Here is a 22,838-nt window from a genome sequence, read left to right on the forward strand (position 1 = left end):
GGTAGACAACCGTTTGTTTCGATTATAGTGCGCTTTCCAAATGAAAGTATCTGCCATTCTTAGTCAACAGGGACTTTTGCGAAGGACGAGCGGGCGTCTGCGAAGAATACTCGACGGCGCCTGTTGAGCGACGGCATCTGTACTGTCGGGGCGAGAGCTCGGACAAGCGGATGGATGAGCTCGCGGGTGTTCCTTCTTCAGGTTGAGCCGCATGGACATGTTGCGGCCACAGGTGCATCGGGAGAAGGGCGAAGTCGGCAGGCCTCGAGGATGGCTGGCATCGAGCCGCTTCGAGCTGCTTCGCCACCACTTGTCGAGCTTCGATACGCGGCCTGCTTTTCTCCTCCTTGACGACGGCGAGGTTTTCTTTGACAAAGGCCGGCTTATCAAAGTTCGCGCTGTCGTACTCGCCTTTCGTAAGCTGTTGAAGCTTGTGAAAGGCGGCGAGGTCGAGGCTCTTCAGAAAGTCGGACGGCGGCAAATTATCGAGCAACTTTCTGAACCGAGACTCAATAGGGGCGACGAGGTTGCGATCGTTCGAGTTGGTCGCGATCCGGTACTGGGTCATGTCGCTCATGAATTCGGACGAGATTGCGGTGCTTCGCTATCGGTATGCAGATTGCAGTGATAGTATAGCACCCGTTGGCTTCAACCTCGAAGTCGAGTGTCGACCTGGCGCGTTACATACCATGTCAAAGAGAAAGGGAAGACCGGAGCAGAAGTGAAGCTTGAGGGGTCTGAGCGGGGTGTTCATCACGTGACTCTAAGCATTTTCCACTGTTCCAGTCTGATTGCGCCGGGAGTCTTTTCATACGCTCTGATGTGTCTAAAGGCAGCTGCTTGTACAAGAGATAAAAGTGCGTAACAAAAGCCGCAGTACCGGACGCGGCGCGCGCGAACCGGCCCTGACGTTGATCACCTACAGCTATCGGCCACGATGGCGCAAGCGCCATTGTCGCTCGTACGACAACCAAAGTCACAACAGCGTCTCGCCAAGGACGCGGCTGAACTCGCAGCGTGGAACTCGAAGAAGTGGTGAGGCGCCCCTGCCTGTCATCAAACATTGCGTCTTCCCACCATCACACCGCCAGGAGGAGGTACGCCGAGGTCCAGAGAGGCTTCTGAGAACCTCGGTGGTCATCCGATCCGCTCAACCGGATCAGGGGGGCAGGCAGGGCCCGTTCTGGAGGACCGTGTTGAGTGAAGGGTCAGGCGGTCGACTGCATCTCCGCATGCCCCTAACACCACTCGTTGTCGGTTTTCAAGGCTTCTGACAAATCATGAAGACGCGACACGCTCAGCATAGAGGGATACGCAACTGACAGTCGTCGTTTGTTCCCCATTCCGCCTCGCTCCCACAGGGTCTGGGTGCCAGACGAGCGTCAAGGCTACGTTGCAGGATGGATCGTCAAGGAGGAAGACGGTATCAGTACTGTTGCGATGGAGACTGGAGATGAAGCGAGTCCCTCCTTCGTTTCCGTTGCTGGAATGCCAAGCTGACCCGGCCCTAGGACATCTCGCCACTTATTCCAATAGATTCGACAAATCGAGACGGATCTGGTTTCTCGCGTGAATCCGCCAACTTTCGAGGGCGCCGAAGATATCGCCGATTTGACATTCTTGAACGAGGCTTCCGTCGTGCACAATCTGAGAACGCGTTACGAGCGAGGCGAGATCTACGTACGCTTCTCGAAATCCGCATTGCTTCCGTGGCGCACGGGTACTGATTGCAGTCACGCACGTCACAAAGACCTATTCGGGCCTCTTCCTGGTTGCAGTCAACCCGTATCGAAACCTCCCGATTTACACGCAGCAAGTCATCGAGTGTGAGCAGAATCGCGTCGGTTGGAATAGGCGTTCGGGATTGACATTTTGCCGCCTGCAGCTTACAAGGGTCGGAGACGCGATCAGAATGCTCCGCACGTCTACGCCGTTGCAGAAAAGGCATGGCAGAACATGCTCACGCAGCGGGATCAGAGTCAGAGTGTTCTCGTCACGTACGCACGCAAATTTGTCAAGGTCATCTATCGCAAAAGCTGACATATTGGACAACAGCGGAGAATCCGGAGCAGGCAAGACTGAAAACACGAAAAAGGTTATCCAGTACCTCGCCGCTATCGCCGCAGACCCACTCCCTTCTTCGTCGTCTTTCGACCTGCTTGCACGGCAAGCACAAGCAGATGCAATCCTGTCCGGATCTGCGAAAGAGAGGCGACTCGGACAGCTAGAGCGACAGATTCTCGAAGCGAACCCGATTCTTGAGGCTTTCGGTAACGCGCAAACGGTCAAGAACAACAATTCTTCCCGCTTTGTGAGCTTGTTGCGCCAGTTCTGCAAATCCGAGATTCTTACTGACGCTATCTCACGGGCTGGTCGCAGGGTAAATTCGTTCGCATCTTTTTCAACTCGCTAGGTGCGATCGCAGGCGCAAACATAGACTGGTACTTGCTCGAGAAGTCACGAGTGACTGCGCGAAGTCCCGAAGAGCGATCGTTTCACGTCTTCTTCCAGCTTCTTCGCAGCGGCCAAAGAGAATTGCTCAGTAAGCCCCTTTCGCCGGTGATGGTGAACCAGAACATATTCCTCATTAGTCCCTGTACAGGCCAACTCTTGCTTGACGACGAAGTGGGGAGTCGCGGATCCAAGGCATTCGAATACCTCGCGCATTCGCGCCAAGACGTCGACGGGCTGAATGACAAGGAGGAATGGACGATTCTCATCGTAGGTCCGATAGGGTTTCGTTTCAAAAGTCGGCACCTGACGAGGCTTTGAATCACGCAGCGTGCTCTCGAGACTGTCGGCTTCTCTTCCGACGAGCAACTTGCGCTGTTCAAGGTCATCGCCACTATCCTTCACCTCGGCCAACTCTCGCTGTCCGTATCCGGAACGTCCTCAGCTCATCTCACCTCCCGCAAATCCCTCGAGAAAGCCGCGTTCCTGCTTGGTCTCTCTCCTGACGATCTACACAACGCGCTGGTACGTCCGAAGATCAAGGCAGCGAACGAATGGGTCACCCAGTCTCGCTCGAAAGAGCAAGTCGTCGACGAGCTTGCGGCACTGTCGAAATCTTTGTACGAGAAGAACTTTGGCAAACTCGTAGAGCGCATCAACCAGAGCCTTAGCGGAGTTGGCCTCGGGGGATCAGGAGCCGGCAGCGCACGGACAAACGCGTTTATCGGCGTGCTCGATATTGCCGGTTTCGAGATCTTCGAGACGAATGGTTTCGAGCAGCTATGCATCAATCTGACGAACGAAGTAAGCCAGCCCGATCACCACTAGGCCAAATTGTGAAGCTAAGCCTAACTTCCGTGCGTGCCACAGCGATTGCAACAATTCTTCAATCGCCATATGTTCGAGTTGGAACAGGAGGAGTACGCTCGTGAGCAGATCGACTGGAAGTTTGTCGATTTCGGCCTCGAGCTGCAGCCGACCATCGACCTCATCGAGGGAACTCAACCAATGGGTGTGTTGGCTTGTCTGGACGACGCCAGTATCATGCAGAGTTCGACCGACTCGACGGTAAGTCCGGCCTCTGCCTGTTGTCAGCAGCTCGAACTGACCCGGGGTCATGCCTTGTCTCTGCAGTTCACGGACAAACTGCATCAACTCGCTTCGCAGCGTCCTCCCGCTCCACAATTCAGCAAGTATACCGCTTCCCGTTTGCAACAAGGTTTCACCATCTCGCACTATGCCGGCAAAGTCGAATACCGCACAGATGGATGGCTCAACAAGAACAGGGATCCGCTCAATGACAACGTCACCTCTCTCTTGAGCCGATCTTCCGAGCCATACGTAGCGAGCCTGTTCTCGGAATACGCCGAGGCTGAAGCGGCGGCCGCCAATGCTACATCCGGCTTCTCAGGACCCCGCACGCGTGTCCGCAAGGGAGCTTTCCGCACCGTTGGTCAGCGCCACAAGGAGCAACTCGCCGTCCTCTTGCAACAGCTACATGAGACCCAGCCTCACTTCGTCCGATGCATCGTCCCCAACTTGTACAAGTCTCCCTCATCGATCGACGTACCTCTCGTCCTGGACCAGCTTCGTTGTAACGGTGTTCTCGAAGGTATTCGTATCGCTCGCCTCGGATACCCGAACCGACTGCCCTTCCAAGAGTTCCGCCGACGGTTCGAAATTCTCGCGACTCCTGGCTCGATCCCCAAAGGCTTCGTGGACGGGAGTCAAGCTTGTTCTACCATCCTATCTGGATTGCAGCTTGACGCTCAATCGTACCGCCTTGGTCTTACGAAGGTGTTCTTCAAAGCCGGAATCCTTGCCGAATTGGAGGAACGTCGCGATCAGTACCTCGGAGCTATCGTGACCAAGATCCAAGCCGCATGCAGGAAATTCGTGGGACGACGCCAGGCCAAGAAAGTCCTTCATCGGGCTCAGGCAGTACGCACGCTTCAGCGCAACGCACGGATCTACATCCAGCTCCGCGATTGGCCTTGGTGGCCTCTTTTCCAGCGCGTTCGTCCTCTCCTTGCTGCGGCTCGATCTGATGACGAGTTGCGACGAAAGGAGGAGGAGCTTGTCGCTGCGAAAGCTCGTGCCGAGAAGGAGGAAGCGGAACGTGCGAGGCTGCAGGAGCTACAAGACGAACTCGAGCGCAACCAGGTGACGATGCAGCGGGAATTGGCAGCGGAACGATCGCTCGCCGAGGAGAAACAGGCCCTGTTGCTCGAATCGAAGAACCGAGAACAAGTGCTGCAGGAAGCATTGAAAGCAGCCGAGCTGGACGTCGAAACAACCGACCGTCAGCTCGATCGAGCGATGGAAGCCAAGAAGGACGTCGAACGTCGTCTGACAGAACTCAATGACGCGTACGCGAACCAGAACAAGCTCGTCGAGACTTTACAGCAAGCGCAAGCCGCATGGAAATTGAAAGAGTCCGAACTCGCATCCCAAACAAGCGTCAAAACTACCGAATGGGACAAGATGCTCGAAGACAAATACCGATCGGCCGCCCTTGTTGCGGACCTCGAACGCACCGTATCCGAGCTCAGCCAAGACAGGCGTCGCGAGCAAGAACGGCTTCAAACTTCAATCGACTCTCTCGAATCGAGACTCGCAGCGGAAACTCTCGCTTCCACTGAAGCGAGGAAGAAGTTCGTCTCGCTCGAAACAGATGCGAGGGCTGCCAAAGACGAAGTTGTGAAGCTCGAACGGGGACAGAAGGAGGTGGAAAGCCAACTGAGGGCGAAAGAATCCGAATTGTCGCGCCTCCGTGCAGGTACGCCGCCGCCGTCTGATGCTGTTTCCGCCTGCAAACTGGTTTTGACCATATCACCTTCCTCTGCAGATCTTGCAACCGCTGCACAGCAGTCGCAGCAAGCTGTTGACAAATTGCGACAAGCTGAAACGAATCTCTCTTCGCTCACGCTCGACCTCGCAGACACGAAGAAACTGCTAAACGCCAGCAAAGCGACAGAGACCAAGGCAGAAGCCGACCTCCTCGTCCTCAAGAAGCTCGTTGACGAACACGCCTCGGATCAGCAACGTACCGCCGAACTTGCTCGAATCCGCGAAGCCGAGCTACAAGATCTGCGATACCAGCTCTCCAAGGCGACTTCGGAGCTTTCGGTCACTCAGCGCGACGCCACCAAGCAGGTGGAGCGCGCACGCTCCGAAGCCGAAGCCGTTCGAAAAGAGGTCGGCCAGCTGCGAACTCAGAACGAAACGCTGGAACGTCGGGCAAATGTTAGCGCTGCCGCCGTAGCTCGACTTGAAGCTCAGAACGCGGATCACGAGCGAGCTCAGCAGTCCCATGATCTCGAGATGGAGCTCTTGAGAACAAAGACCGCGGAGCAAATGCTGCACGAGCGGGAGAAATGGGAACAGGAGATGAAATCTGTGCGGTCGCGCTATCAAGAACTCGAAGACGCTGCAGTACAGGCGGAACGAGACAAGGACGCAGCAGAACGTGACGCCCTCGCCTCGACAACGCAATGCAAGGCAGAACAGGAAACAGTCCGCGCACAAGTCGCGGAAAACCGCAAGCTCGAATCTCAGATCGAACAACAGCATGTCGTGCTTGCTGACCTCGACAAGATCAATGGCGATCTGCGTGCCGAGCTCCTGTCCACGAAGGCGAGGCTAGTAGTGGCCGAGGAGAAGGCTGGCAGGACAGTTGTAAGCAATCCTCAGGCACGGACTCCTTGATTACTTTTGCTCATCTTGTTGGTTTCGTCAGGTCGAACACATTCGCGTACTGGAGGAGGCTCAGAGGTCAGTGGTTCCTCCCGATACAATGTGGGAAACTTTGAGACTCATGCCTTTTCTACTAGGCTGCAAAATCTGGAGATGGACCGCATCCGGGGTGATCGCGACAAGCGAGAAGCTTACATCCGGACGCTTGAGCGCGCCCGCGATTCTGCCACTCGTGCTTTCGAAGATGTGCGTGTTCGACTACCACTTGAGCGGTCTTGTGACGTCGCTGATGTTTGGAAATGAGCGATCACAGCTGCTCGCGGATCGAGACCGTGAGCGTCTTGCGACATTTTCGCACAAAGCTCCGAAGGATCCGAGCATCGATCGACTCTCGTCGGCTCTCGATGCCGAGAAGAAAGTCAGAGAACTTGCAGAGGTCAATGTCGTGCGTATTGGCTTCTCCTCGTCGCGTGAGAAGCACGATTGACCAATACGCGGTTCGGCAGAATCGGCTTCGTTCGGAAGTCAAGCATCTCGAACATTCGATCGAATCATCCCGAGGCGAGATCAGCGATCTCAAACGACGCAATGCACAGATGGAGCGAGAATTGCAGGCCGTTGCGGCTTCAGACTACACCCAACCGACCATTGTACCTTCGAAAACATATGCAGCGTTCCCGATCAAGGAGAATCTGACAGCGTCGCCTCAGCCACGCCGGATGCAAGAAAGCAGGATCGCAAACGCAATGCCTGCTTCACCCTCCGAATCTCGAACACGCACGTTGAGCACCGATGGACCGTACGGAAGCGGTTATGGAGGAGTTCACGCTGCTCGGAGTGCGTTCACCGTTTCGTCTCTTCTGGTAGGCGAAGAAGCTCACTCTTCAAGCTATCTTTGTATCTTCAGGCTCGATAGATCTCAAGCGGGGATCCCTCCAGTACGCTGCACCTCCAGCTGGACCCAACTCGCCTCGTCGAAGAAACTACGAGTAAAAGTCCTACCTGTCATGTATCTGAACCTTTAGTGAGCATCGTCCTTTCATCTTTTTGTCCTGCTTGTCTTTCGACTGACTCGGTAGAACGGGATAAAAGCTATGTCCTACTTTGCACAGATACCCGTCTCTCTACCTCTCTCATTCGTTCTTTCTCTGTAGATTCAGCCTTTTGTCTCTCGACTCTTGTCGCTCTCACTCTCTCCCTTTGTTTTCCCCGTCTCCCTCTTCTGTGATTGTATTCCAAGCAGCGAGCCGTTTTTCCATCCTTCAGGACGTTCGAACTCAATCGGCCATTCTGACGCGGCATCTCTCGCGGCTTTGCTAGAGTGTTCGTTGTGAGATGCTTAATGATTTACAAAGAGATTGACGCGAAACTACTTCTCCTCGCCGAGTTTGCCCTTGGCGATCAATTTGCCGTTCAACTCTTGTTCGACTAATCACGGTTGGGAATCATCAGTTAGTGAGACTTTTGCAGTTGGAACGCTCGCCGGCGGCCAAAAAGAAAAGGAAAGGGTGCGAGAAGAAAACGTACCTTCTTTCGCGAGTTCGAGTAAACGGTTCTCGTCTTTGCCAATCAAAGAGACATCGACTCCTAGACGAATTTTAGGATAACTTCCAACCCGCTGTCATCAACAAACAAACGAGAGTTTTTTGTTTGAGTCACTGCGTCTTTCTGAGCGAGGGTCTGAATGAGGGGAAAGTGGTTACTGACGATTCCTTCTTTCCTGACTCGTTCGTGTAACTTGGTCAAGAAGGGCGAGATGGAAGATTCTGGCATCTCGGTGTGAACGAGTACTCGGAATGGTTTCTCCGACGAACGAGGAAGTTTGATAAAGTGTGAAGCGTAACCCCTGAGATTTGCGGCCCCCAAAGAAGAAGTACCTCTTGATCAGCTCCTTGACTTGCATGGAGACACGGGAAGAGAGAGAGGAAAAATGTCGGAGGAGCATACGTTACGAGACGTTCAAACAGGCTAGGGATACCGGGGAAGATGGTGACCTGGATTCATTCGAGTTGAGCTCGACAAGTGTATCATATGAGCACATGATCAAACGAAGACACTCACTTTGCCACCGACCCTCACGACCGGAACCCACCTGTTGACAGCGATACATAAGTTTTCAGTAACCGAGACAATATTTGTGTTCATCAGATTGGTGAACTCACATGTCTTCCTGTACAAACAGGTTCTCACTGCCCTTTGGGAACAAGGCCATTCGCAATCGAGCCGTTTTTTGTTCCTCAGTCTGAGTACTCCAATCGTATCGACCTTTGCTGAACGCCTCCATACGTTTGATCGTTTCGTCATCGTATTCGAGTGGAACTTTGAACGCTGCTGCAATCGATTGGTACGTGATGTCATCATGAGTCGGAGTAGAGACGCTCTGAAAAAGCTGGGGTCAGTTCGGAACTCCTGGAGGCAAAAATGTGAAGGTTTGAAACTTATCCAATACCTGCAATCACATGGGAGGAATCACAGGACAGATGGAGAATGTCAGATCCAGAACAGTATGCGATACGAGACAATTCGAATTTGCTTACCACCACTTTGAGATACGCAAAATGAAGGCGACATTGGTCAATTCCAGCAAGTCCAAAACTTGATCGCATTGATTGTACTTACGAGGTGACGACCCAGTCATAGTTCTTGTGCATGCGAGTGACAGCTTCGACAATTTCTTCTTCGTCATCGGCAATGACTTCGATACGCTGTTTTACGAAAGCGTTCACACAGATCAGTTTTTAGAACTTTGATTTCCCGTAGCTGTGGGGCTATCGTCTGCCTTTCTCAAGGAAACGAAGAAGAGGACTGACCTTGAGCTCAATTCCGAGATCAAACGCCATTTTGGCAAGAAAGTTTGAATTCGAATCTCGAGTCTTGCCTAAAGAAAGCGGCAGTTCCGCATCGTGTAGGTGTAGATCTTTAGGTCAGCTCGATATTCGTTTCCGGGTATCGGTTTGCATGCGGAGAATAGGTTCGACTCCATGTCGTCATGATGAGAGAGAGAGAAACGAGCAGGAAGGAAACCGTACCGTTGAGGATCTCGTCTCCAATGATCAACATTCCAGCAGTCCTGACTACCGTGTCCGTTTCGGGTACTCGAGAGATGGGGAACCGGATTTGATCACTGTCTTGTTGGTTCGCTGCTGCCGAAGAAGAAGAAGACATGGTGCGAATCGATGCGATGCGAGTGGTCGGGCGAAGGGGTGGATGAATCAACTGAGTGACGATGGATCGTAATCGGACTGCAGCGAGCATCAGCTACGGGAATGCGAGTGAGATGCGGTCAACAGTTGATTACTGTACATTACAACCGGTCGTCATCAATCACCCCTGACCCGATCGCCGCGGGGCCAATCGGCTCTCTAAGTCGACAAGCTCGTGTCTGCGCTCGCATCTCTCACGCCCTTGCTACCACAGACAAAGGGCACTGGAATTGCGAGAGATTCAATAAAAAATCTGAACTTTGAAAACTTCTTCCATACATTTTCGAATCCTTAGGATGACAGAAACAGGTAATAAGGAAATAACAATGCAAGAGTGCGAAACAACTTGGGTTCAAAGGATCACGGAACCCCTAAACGATGAGACTCTCTTCGATAGAGATGATGTAGTCCATTTGCTCTTTGCGGTAATCGTCAGTGATCGTCGTCGAGTTCGAGTTGGTAAACTCGAGCAGCGTGAGGTTGTTCTTGTCTGCAAAACATCAGAACCAAACATCAGTACCATGAACCGTAAGCGAGACCGATCCTCAACAGGGAACAAGACAAACATTCAGGCCAGTCGATGTATCCCTCAACGTTGGCTACAAGAGGGACCCCAATCCAAGAGTTTAGCCACCGTGATCGGACGAGTTGACAACGACTTGTCCAAAAGAGACACTCACGGTTGAGCGAGTAAGCGAATTGGATCCAGCGCTGGCGCATCTCGGGTCCCGGTGCACCAGCTCGAGCTCCGTACAGCGACAGAACGTCCGACGAATGGAACGAGCCGAGCAAGGGCGTGTTGTTGAATGCCCTCGAAGCGTACGACCACGTCGGTTGCGTCTCTTTCGTTTGGTTCAAGAAAGCACGACGAGGACTGTAAGGAGAACCACATATAAGTTCAGAAGTTCCAACGAAAAGAATGTTGAGGAACATACGCTTGGAAAACTTCGTCGCCAAGAAGAGATGCGATCCTCTTTGACTGCGGCGCGAGCGCGTACAAATCACCCGTGTCGTACGGACTGCCCTGAGTGACGTCCTCCGGGTACAGCTCGAGCAGTTTCGACCTCTCTTCGGCAGTAGAGTTGGGCGAGAACGTCGTCGCGAGCCAGTTGTCGAGAGCGTCCGTCGTCGTGATGTTGAGGCCAGTTCCGAGCGTGAGAATCGTTCCCTCGTCCCACTGGTTGCCCGAGATGATCGAGACGTTCTGAGCGTAACGGCGTTCCTTGACGAGTTTGTTGGCAGTCTCGGAAATGAAGCTGTAGTCGAGCCTGGGAAGGAACGGAATCGAAAGAGAAGAAACTGCACAGTCGAGCTGTCGTTAGACAATTGTAAGATAGACAATACATGGAAGGAAACGACTCGCCAGAGTCGAGATTCGGCAACAGGTTGGTAGCATTGAGGAGTTCTCCAGCCGAAAGGTTCCGGAAGCACGAGATCTGCTGCTGCGCGTCGCCCGAAGTACAGTTGGTCGCATTCGCGATCGTGTCAAAGCTGAATTGACCCCTGGATGCAGGTCCAGCCGGAGTTGGCGCGCCCGACTCCATGATCGCACCTCGGAAGAGAGGTTTGCCATCGTACGAGGACGAGATGTTGCCGTTGTACGCGAGCATCTGGTACGCGACACTGATCGCACCAGCACTCTCACCAAAGATCGTGACTTTCTCGCTGTCTCCTCCGAAAGTGTCGATGTTCTTGTGCACCCATTCAAGGGCCAAGCGTTGATCGAGCAGGCCGGCATTGATTGAGGTCGAGTTGTCCTCGGCGGCTTGACGACCAGGCAAGAATCCGAACGAGTTGAGTCGGTAGTTGAGCGAAACGTAGATGACGGGCTTCTCCGACGCCATCGACTGGAGCATGATTGCCGTGGGGTCGTAGGTGGCGGATTCTCCAAAGAGGAAACCCCCTCCGTAGATCCACACCATGACTGGCAAGGACGAATTCGACGTCGTACCCTGAGGACGGAAGACATTGACCGACAAGCAGTCTTCGGATTGGCTGAGAAGGGATACAATGAGCTTCTTTATCGGTTGTAAAACATGTGAACGACCTACTTGTTGGGCTTGGAAGATGAAGCCGCGAGCGGGTTCTCTCCAAGCGCTGCGGCTTCGAATGTGCCAATAATGGCGGCAGCGACCGGGTTACCCTGACCCGTCATTTGCCAACACGACGCTCCAAACTCGGTAGCACTGGCACAAAGCACAAAGATGAGCTCGATCATCCCGATAGTATTCGGAGGAGGTGTTGATCACTCACTTGAAGGTGCCAAGAGTCCGATTGTCGGCTTGCGGAGGCGCAAAGCGAAGCTGGCCTACAGGAGGAAGGGCGAAAGGAATTCCTTTGAACGACTCGACTGTTTTCAACCGTATGATCAGCTCTTCAGCCTATCAAAGCGTTTCGTGTATCGTAGAAGACTTACCTCCGTAGGTGTTGGATCCAATAAAGGTGCCTTGCGAGGTCTTGACGGTGGGGCTCGAAGCCGACGAACCGGAAGAGGACGAAGTGCTGTTGCCGCTCGAGGACGACGTGCTGTTGCCACTCGAAGTCGTTCCAGACGAAGTGGACTGGGAGGAAGCAGCAGAAGTAACGCTGCTGGCGGGAATATTGGTGGCGACTGCCGACGAGATCACGCTGGCCGCTGCACTGGTCACGGGTGCGGCGGTGACGAGGGTTGATGCAAACGCCGCAGCGACGACTGCAGTAAAGGTCTTCATCCCTTCAAGCTTGCGAGAAGGTGTGGGGAAAGAGAAGGAGAAGAGCAAGCTCTCAGCAGGGAAGAAGGTCAAGTATTCAAGGAAAGTGGGGAAAAACTGCTGCGGCAATTCACGCATCTTCTCGCTCGCTACCGACGGAAGTCAGGCTAGACCCGTTTGAACGGGGGTGAAACCGACCGGTTCTTTCTCGTCTACAAATTCCCACGCGGCCGACTTTTCCGCGAGGATGGGTACGCTCTAAGCTCGGACTTTGAGTCAGCATCGGCGCCCGTTTCCGGCTCCCGATCGAGAAAGCGGGAAAAGTACGCAAAAAGGCGAACTCGCCGCAAATGCTGCACCGCACGGCTTGACAGTTCTGAATGTTATTCGGCAAGCAGAGACTGCTATCTTTGTCGACGGACAAATTGTCTCTGAAGAGGCGGTGTGTCACAGGGTGGGCGACAAAACAACTCGCCGCACACGAGACACAGCCGAGGACGGGTGGTTGGTATGAAAACAACCGTACGTTGCTGTCATGTCGCTACACGGATTTGCACAATCGCAAAATCTCTTTCTCCCACACGAGGTATCCATCGGGATCTTGTGCGCGCTCCTGATCGACTTGATCTCTCGCTTCTTGACTTCCCTTCTTGACCTTGTCCTGTCTCTCGATCGCCTTTTCGAGCATCGTCCATTCGACGCAACCTGTCAGGACAGCGTTGTCTTCGGGCTTCTTGGGCGTCCCAGCTTCGTGCTTGACCTCTTCGTGTGCCTCGGGCGCGGTTGTCGGGAGCTCGGGAGGTGAGAGCGTGAATTGACCTTGACGAGTACGAGTGAGCTTGACAATGTGAGCCGATGATCCGAGCGCGATGCCGAGATCGTGCACGACCGAACGAATGTAAGTGCCAGAGGATACCGTGAGCGAGATTTCAAAGATAGGTGGCCGAGAAGAACCTGGGTAATCTCGGCCATAGGCAACGTTAGCAAATGAATCTGCGTCAGGAGACAAGTTGAGACGACTGAAACGCACCTTCTGTCTTGACCGTGTCCTCATTGCTCGAAGCTGTTTCTTCCTTGACGACCTCGCCTTCACTCGGTGTTTCTTTCTTGATGACCTCGTCTGCACTCGGTACGACGGTTTTGCCTTCTTTGACCATCTTTTCGAGTCGCTCTATCTCGAGCCTTTCCTCGTCTCCCAACACCTCTTTCGGATACTCGTACTGATCGGTCCGCTCGTCACCAGCGGTGAACGACAAGAGCGAAATCTCCGAGATGGTCACTTTGCGAGAAGGGATCGGACGCGGCAAAGGCAGGTTCGAGCGCGCATACTCGTACAGGGGTTTGCCATCCATCTTCAACGCCGAATACCTATACAAAGATGTGTGTGGGAAACAATCAGAAACCGGAGTCGGACGGGAACAGCGAGACGAGGGCGTACACTGGCGGAATTTGCTCAATCTCGCCTCGAAAGAGATCGAGCTTGTCTTGAACCGATTTGGCCGTGACGCCGCTCCAACCGGTCTGCTTGACAATCTTGCCGTCAGAGTCGTAGCTGTCGGTCGAACAGCCTACGAGGGCGATCGCGCGGTACGATTTTGTGCAGTCGAGGAACTGGGACAATTGTTTCGTGGCGGCGTTGGTCCCGACGACTACTCGACGATCACTTTTCAGTGACTGTACCATCTAGGAGTCCAGAGGAGCTGTGTGACGGACCGAGTACGCCATCTGCGAGCGGATCGAGGGTTCCTCCCTGGCCCATCTTGACTCGCTCCTGCTTCCACTTGCTGCGCCTGCCTCCCTTCTTGTTCCCCTTGCCTTGGTCATCGTGCTGTTTGTCTTGCTCCTTGAACAAGGACGAGCTCGAGAACAGCGGCTGGAGTTTGTTCAGCAACTGGCGACAGGTAGAAAGTCAGTCAATCTAAATTGTAATCGCTGCGACGTGCGCGCGCACCGTCATCGAGGGCTGGCCTGTCGGTTTGTTGATTGCAAACAGGCATGACAGCGGAGTGTTGGCCGCTTTCGGCATGATGAAAGACTGAGGATCGAGCGCGAGTCGGAGAGATGCAAGTTGCGCCGCGACGCCGAAACCGCCGCGGGGCGACATTCTCTCATCATCCTGTATCCCGCCTTTGCCCAGCTGAACCGGATTCGACCATGGTGACTCTCCGCGACCGGCAAATCAGCGCGTTGACGTCGCTCCTGTCGCTCAACTCGACGCCGGCCACGTCGGGATCGTCACTCGGCGGCGCATCATCCTCAATCGGCTCCAGCGCTGCGTCGAGCCTGCCAACGTGGAAGGTCCTCGTCATGGACAAGGTCGCGCAGGACGTCCTCGCGACCTCGTTGCGCGTCCAGGACCTGCGCGACCAGGGCGTCACGCTCCACATGCAAGTCACTTCCCGCACCTCGCTCTCGCGTATTGCAACTGACCCCTACGACACTGTAGGCAATTGCACTCGGAGCGTCCCGCCCTCCCCGACGTGCCCGCGATCTACTTCGTCAGCCCCTCGTCAGCCAACATCCAGCGCATCGCGCAGGACCTCAAGAAGGGCCTCTACGCCTCGACCTACGTCAACTTCACGTCGGCACTGTCCCGTACCCTCCTCGAAGAGTTTGCAGAGACTGTCGCGAAAGACGGCACGGTCGAAGGGGTCGAACAGGTTGGTTTCTCACGAGCTCGTTCACGCCCACCGCCTGATCGAATCTTTCGTCTCGGCGCGCAGGTGTACGATCAACATTTGGATTTCCTGTGTCTGTCTTCGTCACTCTTCTCCCTCGCTCCGTCTCTCGCCACGTCCGCTTCGACCTCGACCGCAGCACTCGCACCGACCTACACGCTTCTCAACTCGCCTTCGACTTCGGAACACTTGATCGAGTCGCTCACCGACTCGATCTCGCGCGGTCTGTTCTCGGTCATCGTCACGATGGGACAACTCCCCATCATTCGGGCCCCGCGAGGCAACGCGGCTGAAATGGTCGCGCGCAAACTCGATCGAGCACTGCGGGACCACCTCGCGAGCTCGAGGGGAGTGAACGCATTCTCGGGTGGTGCGCATGGCAATGACGGTGCTTCTGGCTTCGGCGCGAGACCGCGTACGTTCTTGCCCTTTTTGTTCCTTCCTCTCGTCAGTGAGCTCACGACGTATCTTTCTCTCTCATTTCAATAGTGCTCGTCCTGTTTGATCGAAATGTCGATCTCGTACCCATGTTGTCGCATTCCTGGACTTACCAAGCACTCGTGAACGACGTTCTCCGCATGAAACTGAACCGAGTGACAGTCGAGGTAAATTTCACAGAACTCTCTCTCTCTCTCCGGAGACACGCCCGAGCACCAGAACTCAAGTTTGGTCGATTTTGACAGGCACCTGATGCGGGAAGGATGCAGAAAAAGACGTACGACCTTGATTCGAAAGATTTCTTTTGGTCCAAAAACGCCCAAAACCCGTTCCCTCAGGTCGCCGAGGAAATCGATATCGAATTGAACAAGTTCGTGCATACTCGCGAATCGCGTCACAAGTATGATCGGAAAAAAACTGATTTCGTTTATCCTTTAAACAGGTACAAGCAAGATGCGAACGAGATCACGAGATCAACGGGAGTGAGCGATGTTAGCGACCTGTCGCAAATGTGAGCCAATTCCTCATCTCGAACCCAGCGGTTCGTGTCTGTTTTGTAATGCTGATCCGCAATTATGATCGACAGTGACCTGTCCTCGAACGCGGCCTCGCTTAAAGCCGCGATCACGGCACTGCCAGAACTCACCGCGAGGAAGACGACCCTCGACACTCACATGAACATCGCAACCGCACTACTGCAAGGTATCAAGAACCGAGGACTCGATACGTTGTTCCAAATGGAGGAAGCCATCACGAAACAAGTCAGTCGTTTCGCTCCCAGTTTTGTCTTTTCCTTCACGCGCTATGAATCTCGTTTACTCATGCGCGCGGAAAATGTTGCAGCCCAAGAAAGAATTGATGGCCGCTTTGAAAGACCCGGCGTACTCGGAACCCGAGGACAAGTTGCGGTTGATGCTGTGTTTCTATTTCTCGATGCTCGCTTCCGGCAACGACAAGGCACTCGCAAAGGAAGATCTCGCAGAGTACGAACGCGAGTTGAAAGAGAGTGGTGCCGACATGCGAGCGTGGGAGTTTGCCAAGAAGTGAGTTCCTTCTCTCTCGCTTCGAAGGGGGCCTTGACAGACCGTCGAGATACTGATCACAAGGTTTTTGTTTCTTTTTCCATTTGTAGGTTGAGAGACGTTATGAGAATGTCGAGCATCACTGCTACCCCAGCTCAACCTTCTGCCGTTAGCGCTGCCGGAGGCGAGATCATGAAAGGATTCAGTTCCCTCTCGAATCGGGTAAGGATTCTCCTTTGGGTGATCCGCCCTCAAAACCCGGTAATCCAGTCAGGGCTGACAGGGAAGTTTCTATTGCTAGCTCACGGATCGGTTGCGCGATGGTGGAATCGGAGGAGTCGGACTTGACAACCTCATTTCGGGAGTCAAGAATTTCTTGCCAGCTCGCAAAGATTTCCCCATCACTCGACTCGTCGAAGCGCTGATGGATCCAGCATCAGGATCGACTCAAGCGTTGCAAGACACGGACGAGTACCTCTTGTTCGATCCGAAAGCTGGGGGTCGCAGTGCGGCGAGACCGGCAGCAGCGAGTCAAGGTCGAGGTCGACAAAATTTCAACGAGGCGATCGTGTTTGTCGTTGGAGGAGGTTCTCTGGTCGAGTATGGCAACATGACGGAATGGGTCTCGAGAACTGGACAACCTGCATCTTCTGGGTTGAACGGAACTCACACGGCGACGGGTGGGGGAGGAACGTCGACGAGTCAGAAATCCGTCACGTACGGCAGTACCGAGATTCTCGCACCGACAGAATTTATGAAAGCGTTGTCGGAACTTGGGGGCGGGGGCAGGGATCAAGAACCTTCGTTGATCTGAAGGACATTTGCCTATATCGTACAATGCAGTCTCTTTCACACGATGCCTGGAATGTACTACACCCAGAGCCCACATGTGAGTGTTGACAATGACGATTCGTCGAAGGGCGAAATAGATTACTTCGTTCCGAAACCTCGCCCTGTATTAGAGGTCACGTAGTATACTGATCGACGGCACGGGAGTCGGGACGTTCAAGGTGACTGATCAATCGGTAGTGTCAACCAGTCCGCGGATCCCAACCTCCCAAGCAACCGTCATCTGTGCTCTCTCTCTGTGCATTTCTCCATTCAGGCTGAGCTCGAATTCTTGCCTTCTTGTCTTGATCCTCGCTTACGTGAGAACGAAGAACGACAATCTGGCGCGCAGTCGCAGAAATTAAAGTATGCAGCAATTCTTCGACTGCGAAAACTTTCGGAAAGGGTGTTTTTTAGCGGGGAAAGAAACGCGCACGCGTCATCATCGTTCGGATCCCACCTCTGGCGCGAGAAAGTGGGAGAGCCGTTGGAAGCCCTCTTACGTGCTTCAGCTACATCGACCTTGCGTCGGTCGTTGTCCGGAAACCGCGATGAAGTACGATTACAAGAACTCGACGGTTGATCAAGATCGTCAAGCTGCGCAGGAAGTGTGGGACCGGGTCGAGAAGACCCGACAAGACTCGAAGCCGTCAGCGCAAGAACGAGCTGGAGATGATGGACATCGTGACAAGGCGATCAGGAAGATGCAGAAGCATTACAGGTCAGTTTCGTCCGTCCACTTAGGCGCCAGGTCGAATCCGAGAAGCCGATTCGAACGAACAAGGCAGACCTCAGCATGCACTCTGCAACATCGTTCATCCTTGAATCGAAAGCTGTACTGATCATGGATTACTCCTGGTCGACAGAGCCCATGTAGACAGAAGAACTGCCGAAGGGCGCAACTTGACGAGCTCAAAGCGATTCGACGATGGATTGCAGCAACGACTGCTCAAAAAGGCTGGCAAAGATCAGATGGATGGCAAGAATGACACCGGTTCGTCCATGACTTTGTACGAAGGCAAAGACCGACTGCTGACCGACTGGATGATTTTCGATCGATGTAGCTTCGCGTTGGAAGCGGTCTGTGATCTATGCCGGTCAGCTCACACAAGCCAACGGTAACAACGCCAACGATATGATCCAGAGTGACCCGACTGAAGAGCAAGAGATGGATGCGCTCGCTCGCAACGACAAGGAACGCAAACAAATCCGAGAGGAACGACATGTTGCCAAGCGCATGGAACCTCAGTACTGGCTCGAGATCGTCGATCACAAACACCGGTACGGATCCAACCTCAAGTATTATCATCAGAAATGGAACGACACCGACACGAACGAAAACTTCTTTCACGTGCGTTCTGTCCTCTTTCTTTACTGGGCCTGACCACAAGCTAAGTCGAAGTGGATTCGCCTCACAGTGGCTCGACGAAGGTGGAGGTAAAGACCTGGAGCTCGACGAGTGTCCGCGTTCTCGCCTCGACAAAGAGAGAATCACGTATTTGACGGCGGAACAACGAGAAAGCTACCGGGTCGTCGTCAACGATGAAGGTCTCCTCGTGTGGGCAAAGGATGGCTCACCCCTTGACACATCAAAGTATCACGAAGATCTCGGAGCAGAGAAAGGCGGAGTCGTACCGATCAGCGAGGAACGCTTCAAAGAGATCCAGGCAGCCGACAAGGAGAAAATCAAAAAGGCAAAGGAGGAAGAGGGTACCAGCGCGAGCAGTAGCGATTTTGGCAGCAGCAGCTCAAGCTCGGACGACGAGGTTGCCGACGAGATCAGGGCCGGGTCAAAGGCGTATGGGGACAAGGTGTGCTCGGTCCCCCCTAATAGTCTCGCTCAATGAACACACTCTAACGATATTGTCCTTTTCAACATGTTAGGGTGGTACCGCAGGTCAAGGCAAGGGCATTCGTCAGCTGAAAAAGCGAGTCCGGTACTATGCTTCTCCGGCCCACGTTACAGACCGGCTGCTCCGTAAAACAATCAACAAGAACACGTAAGCTGACGCGAGGTGCTGTCGTCTCACCCTGTCTGCGAGTATAGGTCGCTGAATCTCTACGATCGATGGTTCTGTCACACTGGCAAATCTAGGTGGCTCTATGTCTCGGACTTGACCGTAAGGCATCTGCCGCGCCGTGCCAATCACTCACAATTATGTTCGCTGCTGACACCAGATCTTCCATGGACGATAGAATGGACTCTTTGTATCGATCAAGAAGTAAGGCAGTTCTCTCGCATGTTTTTGCTAGACTTGCAGCTGATGCACGCGCTTGAAACCAGAACCGGAAGCTTCCAGCATTCTTCGTTCCTTTACGGTGCTCGGGTCACCTCAGCTGGACTCATCAAGGCTTCTGACGGCAAATTGACTTCGCTATCGCCATTGTCTGGTCACTATCGAGCCGGAACGATGCACTTCAAAGCGTTCGTGCGAGGTTTGGAGGAGCAGGGCGTCGACATGGGCTCGTAAGTCATTCCGCTGACACACTTGCTCGCGTCACCATGAGTGCTGACAGTCTCAATGTCCCCTTGCAGCGTCTCGATCTCGAAATCGGTCGGTCCTCCTCTCGCCGCTTTTGCGATTTCTTGGGAGTTGATCTCACGTGCTGACGAATTTGAACAACAGGTCATGACGATCAGAGGGATCGAAAAGTACGGCAAGTTCACAAAGAGCAAAAAAGCAGTCACGGGCAAGATCAAGTCTGTTCTGACGGGGTCCAAGACTCCTGAAGAAGAGAAAGCCGAGGAAGACGAGAAAGAGAGGGAGAAGATCCGAGCTCACGAGGCTGAGTACCGATCCCCGAGGGGATATGGCTTGGGAGAAGGGAAGAAACGGGAGAAGGAGACAAGGCGCAGAAACGGCACGAATGCGGAGAGTGACGACGAAGACACGATTTTGCCAGGAGAGGGCAAGCAGGTCGAAGACATGGACGAAGAGGAGAGGATGGACAGGGGAATCGCTTTGCTGGTCAAGGCTTTCGACCGAGGATTGCGAAAGGATGTCGAGCACGAAGAACAACAGTACCCAAAAGTCAATGCTGCCACTTAGCGTTATGTAAGACCGGATCGTTCGATTATCCCCACTTAATTCACCGTCTCCTCGATATCCAAACGCTCGTCTGTCCTGTTCGCCTCGCTCGCAATCGCTCTAACAAATGGGATCCTCTCGTGCTTGTTGTAATCCATACTCGCTCCTTTTGGTTTCCGTTTCCGTATTCATTTCGCGCTTAGTCCTCTCTGGCGGTCTCATTAACCGATAGTGCTGGATTGAGCGCCTTCGTCCGGTGGCTCGAGGCCGTCGACGTAGATCCCCTCTGAAACTGCTCGAAATCGGAACCCTTCCCTTTGCATCCACCGCAGCGCCTGCCGGAGGGAATTTTCTCGCTTGATATGTTTGCAATTATTCCATTTTTCGATGTCAATGACTTCCCCGCGCCCTCGAGGCTGAAGAAGGGAATGGGACAGACCTCGACTCCGATTCTGGGGAAAAGCGTGGTCTCCAAGTAGTCCAACAAGACTTTCGCACAGCGTCTCCTCAAGAAGTTGTCCTGCTCCGATTGTCGCGTGAGTCGCTGGTACTGCCCCAGCTCTGCCGAATTCATCTTCAACTTGTTTGTGCGCATAAAACCGACCGCCGGGTCTCGCACGTCCGCATCATCGAAAAGCGAGGAGACCTTCCGGTATTTGCCTGCAATAAGGTTCAGTCAGGAACAGCGAACGCACGTCGAAGATGGCGGCGCGTGAACGCGCATGACACAGACTCACCTCGGTCCGACGTGGGAAGTTCTCCCGTCTTTTCCCAGTCTCTCGCCCACTTCCGAATCACTCGAGGGCCGTTATACTTCCCTAACCCCGCACATTGCGCTGCAAGTGTCGAAGCCTCCATGCGAGTCGAGCCGTTCTTGAGCATAGTGTAGAAGCCTCTGAGGGTCCAGCATCTATCGCACTGCAAGCACGACTCGAACTCGCCGACTCGAACTTTCCAGGTGTCGAAGATATGCGACAGTCGAGCTTGATGTACAGCCCCGATCGTCTTCAACTCGTCTTGAACCTCGGTCTGTGTCCTTCGAGGGTCAGCATGACGACGTCGCTTTTGTGGACGCTCCTCTTCCCCCTCGTCTTTGTCGTTCTCCCCCTCGTCGTTGTCATTCTCTCCCTCACCTTCAGGGTCTGAAGCGACATCGGAAGCGACTCGGAGCAGCGGGTCAATGTCTTTGGGCGGGGAAGTAGGTATTTGGGACGATGAATCGCTTGTGAGCGGGGGAGTAGGTAACTGGGACGACGAATCGCTTGTGAGCGGGGGAGTATGTAGCTGGGACGACGAATCGCTTTTAGGCGGGGGAGTAGGTAACCGGAACACCGAAACGGTTTTGGGGAGGTCAAGGACAGATGGTCGCGTTTCACGATGAGGAAGGGGCTTGTCGGGTTTGGCAAAGTAATTGGTGATTGACCGTTGACCGTTGAACGCTTTCTCGCTGGCCGAGCTCAAAGCAGGAGTCAACTTATATCACATCGACAATTTGACTTCGAGCGAGAAGACTCACCGGTCTTGCGCCAATTCGTGGTCGAGCTTCTTCTTCTTGTTGCGCCACTCTGTCGTCCTCGAGCTGGTGCCGTAGGCTGATCTAGGGTGCTTGGGTGCGAGTTGCCAATTTGTCTCCTTGGCCGTTTCCATCTTCTGTTCCCATGCTTGCAGGGCCTTCGACAGTGCTTCCTCGTCGTCTTCGACCATCATGAACGAGTCGCTCTCGAGAGAGATATCTGAATCGGTAGAATCGGAAGAAGAGGAGGCCAAGCGAGCATCGGATTCGTCGTCTTCGTCTTCCAACGATCCACAGTTCATGTCAGACGGAGTCGCGTCTTCCTTGCGGTCTTTCGCCTCATGCTTTGAGTCTGCAAGGACCACCTCGCCAGGCTTCACAATTCTTCCATCGGTCGTGGTAACTGAGCTCACTGTCGGAGTCCGAGTGATGCGGAGGGGAGCAAGCTGATGACGGGCTTGCAAGGTGTGCGACTGGTGAGGCGACCACCCGCTTCCTGTTTGAAGCCAACTGTCGTAGTCGAGCGTTCCTCGCTTTGTGCGCGTTGCTCAGACGACCCATTGATGGAAGAGACTGGCGCAGCTGTCGGCGCGTCCGGGCACTTTGCGCGTCTCGACGCGTGATTTGATAGAATCATATTTTGCAAGTCACAGTATCTGCTTGTCCATGTTGGCCAGGCCTCTGCAATTCCGGCAATTCTACTTGACCAAAAATGAGACTCGAGACCCTTCCTTATGGGGGAAACTTCAGGTAGCTGGTAGCGGGAACCCAGTCGCTTTTGCCACACGCGCAGAGGAGTCCTCGCCTCTCCCCTCCCCGATGTTCATTTGCCAGATCTTGCGCATGTGAAGCCAATATGTCTGCATGATGATTAGCCGCTCGTTTCGTTTTGGTTTGTGGCGGTCCCAGATCGTGCACGTGCGTTAAGCTCGATTGTTTGCGGTTCTTCTCGAATGGGTAGCACTCGTCCGCTAGCCCGGAAAGCTCCGCCCTGAGGCTCAGAGATATTGTTTCTATTCGTATCGGTAGGTAGGTAAGCCCTAGTCTCGCTTTCATTTCGGGAATTCTGTATTAACATTTGGGTTACTTATCGCAAACAGCTTTCTCGTACTCCTCGGTGAATCTGTCCCTGCTGCTGGTGCCCACCGAGTCCGAACCCTATAAGTGTCGGGGATAAACTTGGCTTGATTTGCCGGGCTTCGGAAAGATGACAAGACTGTTCAAGCCGACCTTACATTTCGGTGATTTCGGTGATACTCGAGTTTACAAAAGCAGAGAAATTACTGGATC

At 53.8% G+C, this 22,838-nt stretch overlaps 8 protein-coding genes across 8 annotated transcripts; 3 read left to right on the forward strand and 5 right to left on the reverse strand.

Moving 5' to 3' along the window:
* Positions 1-22: 22 nt before the first annotated feature.
* Positions 23-577, reverse strand: JCM15063_000147 (uncharacterized protein; the record flags this gene model as incomplete). Its single annotated transcript, XM_076679316.1, has 1 exon — positions 23-577. One exon carries the CDS (start codon positions 575-577, stop codon positions 23-25), a length of 555 nt encoding a protein of 184 aa, XP_076533625.1.
* A 360-nt stretch (positions 578-937) lies between these two features.
* MYO1 (myosin 1) lies at positions 938-7,140 on the forward strand (the record flags this gene model as incomplete). The annotated part of the gene is made up of 17 exons (XM_076679317.1): positions 938-1,035; positions 1,362-1,458; positions 1,537-1,680; positions 1,751-1,826; positions 1,886-1,997; positions 2,056-2,311; positions 2,380-2,542; positions 2,603-2,721; positions 2,782-3,255; positions 3,322-3,519; positions 3,586-5,230; positions 5,300-6,129; positions 6,191-6,225; positions 6,285-6,393; positions 6,461-6,592; positions 6,654-6,984; positions 7,055-7,140. The coding sequence occupies 17 exons, from the start codon at positions 938-940 to the stop codon at positions 7,138-7,140; spliced, it is 4,905 nt and encodes a 1,634-aa protein (XP_076533626.1).
* A 376-nt stretch (positions 7,141-7,516) lies between these two features.
* On the reverse strand, positions 7,517-9,312 carry FPY1 (flavin adenine dinucleotide pyrophosphatase; the record flags this gene model as incomplete). The annotated part of the gene is made up of 9 exons (XM_076679318.1): positions 7,517-7,575; positions 7,675-7,765; positions 7,855-7,993; positions 8,095-8,141; positions 8,209-8,239; positions 8,310-8,525; positions 8,767-8,852; positions 8,958-9,025; positions 9,177-9,312. The coding sequence occupies 9 exons, from the start codon at positions 9,310-9,312 to the stop codon at positions 7,517-7,519; spliced, it is 873 nt and encodes a 290-aa protein (XP_076533627.1).
* A 409-nt stretch (positions 9,313-9,721) lies between these two features.
* Positions 9,722-12,061, reverse strand: JCM15063_000150 (uncharacterized protein; the record flags this gene model as incomplete). The annotated part of the gene is made up of 8 exons (XM_076679319.1): positions 9,722-9,840; positions 9,917-9,949; positions 10,031-10,224; positions 10,286-10,618; positions 10,695-11,345; positions 11,402-11,536; positions 11,604-11,700; positions 11,767-12,061. The coding sequence occupies 8 exons, from the start codon at positions 12,059-12,061 to the stop codon at positions 9,722-9,724; spliced, it is 1,857 nt and encodes a 618-aa protein (XP_076533628.1).
* A 520-nt stretch (positions 12,062-12,581) lies between these two features.
* On the reverse strand, positions 12,582-14,066 carry PUS4 (pseudouridine synthase PUS4; the record flags this gene model as incomplete). The annotated part of the gene is made up of 5 exons (XM_076679320.1): positions 12,582-12,994; positions 13,071-13,408; positions 13,479-13,689; positions 13,754-13,931; positions 13,992-14,066. The coding sequence occupies 5 exons, from the start codon at positions 14,064-14,066 to the stop codon at positions 12,582-12,584; spliced, it is 1,215 nt and encodes a 404-aa protein (XP_076533629.1).
* Positions 14,067-14,194: 128 nt separating this feature from the next.
* Positions 14,195-16,992, forward strand: SLY1 (syntaxin-binding protein; the record flags this gene model as incomplete). The annotated part of the gene is made up of 9 exons (XM_076679321.1): positions 14,195-14,427; positions 14,487-15,133; positions 15,208-15,323; positions 15,402-15,526; positions 15,599-15,667; positions 15,743-15,917; positions 16,000-16,199; positions 16,289-16,400; positions 16,480-16,992. 9 exons carry the CDS (start codon positions 14,195-14,197, stop codon positions 16,990-16,992), a joined length of 2,190 nt encoding a protein of 729 aa, XP_076533630.1.
* Positions 16,993-17,557: 565 nt separating this feature from the next.
* Positions 17,558-20,056, forward strand: JCM15063_000153 (uncharacterized protein; the record flags this gene model as incomplete). Its single annotated transcript, XM_076679322.1, has 10 exons — positions 17,558-17,727; positions 17,873-18,000; positions 18,071-18,357; positions 18,425-18,817; positions 18,891-19,006; positions 19,102-19,126; positions 19,203-19,228; positions 19,291-19,473; positions 19,543-19,561; positions 19,634-20,056. The coding sequence occupies 10 exons, from the start codon at positions 17,558-17,560 to the stop codon at positions 20,054-20,056; spliced, it is 1,770 nt and encodes a 589-aa protein (XP_076533631.1).
* Positions 20,057-20,256: 200 nt separating this feature from the next.
* JCM15063_000154 (uncharacterized protein) lies at positions 20,257-21,850 on the reverse strand (the record flags this gene model as incomplete). The annotated part of the gene is made up of 4 exons (XM_076679323.1): positions 20,257-20,370; positions 20,475-20,695; positions 20,773-21,482; positions 21,552-21,850. 4 exons carry the CDS (start codon positions 21,848-21,850, stop codon positions 20,257-20,259), a joined length of 1,344 nt encoding a protein of 447 aa, XP_076533632.1.
* Between the last annotated feature and the right edge of the window lie 988 nt (positions 21,851-22,838).

Source organism: Sporobolomyces koalae (assembly GCF_050403365.1).
Source record: "Sporobolomyces koalae JCM15063 DNA, S_koalae_JCM15063T_v1_ctg21, whole genome shotgun sequence".
NCBI lineage: Eukaryota > Fungi > Basidiomycota > Microbotryomycetes > Sporidiobolales > Sporidiobolaceae > Sporobolomyces > Sporobolomyces koalae.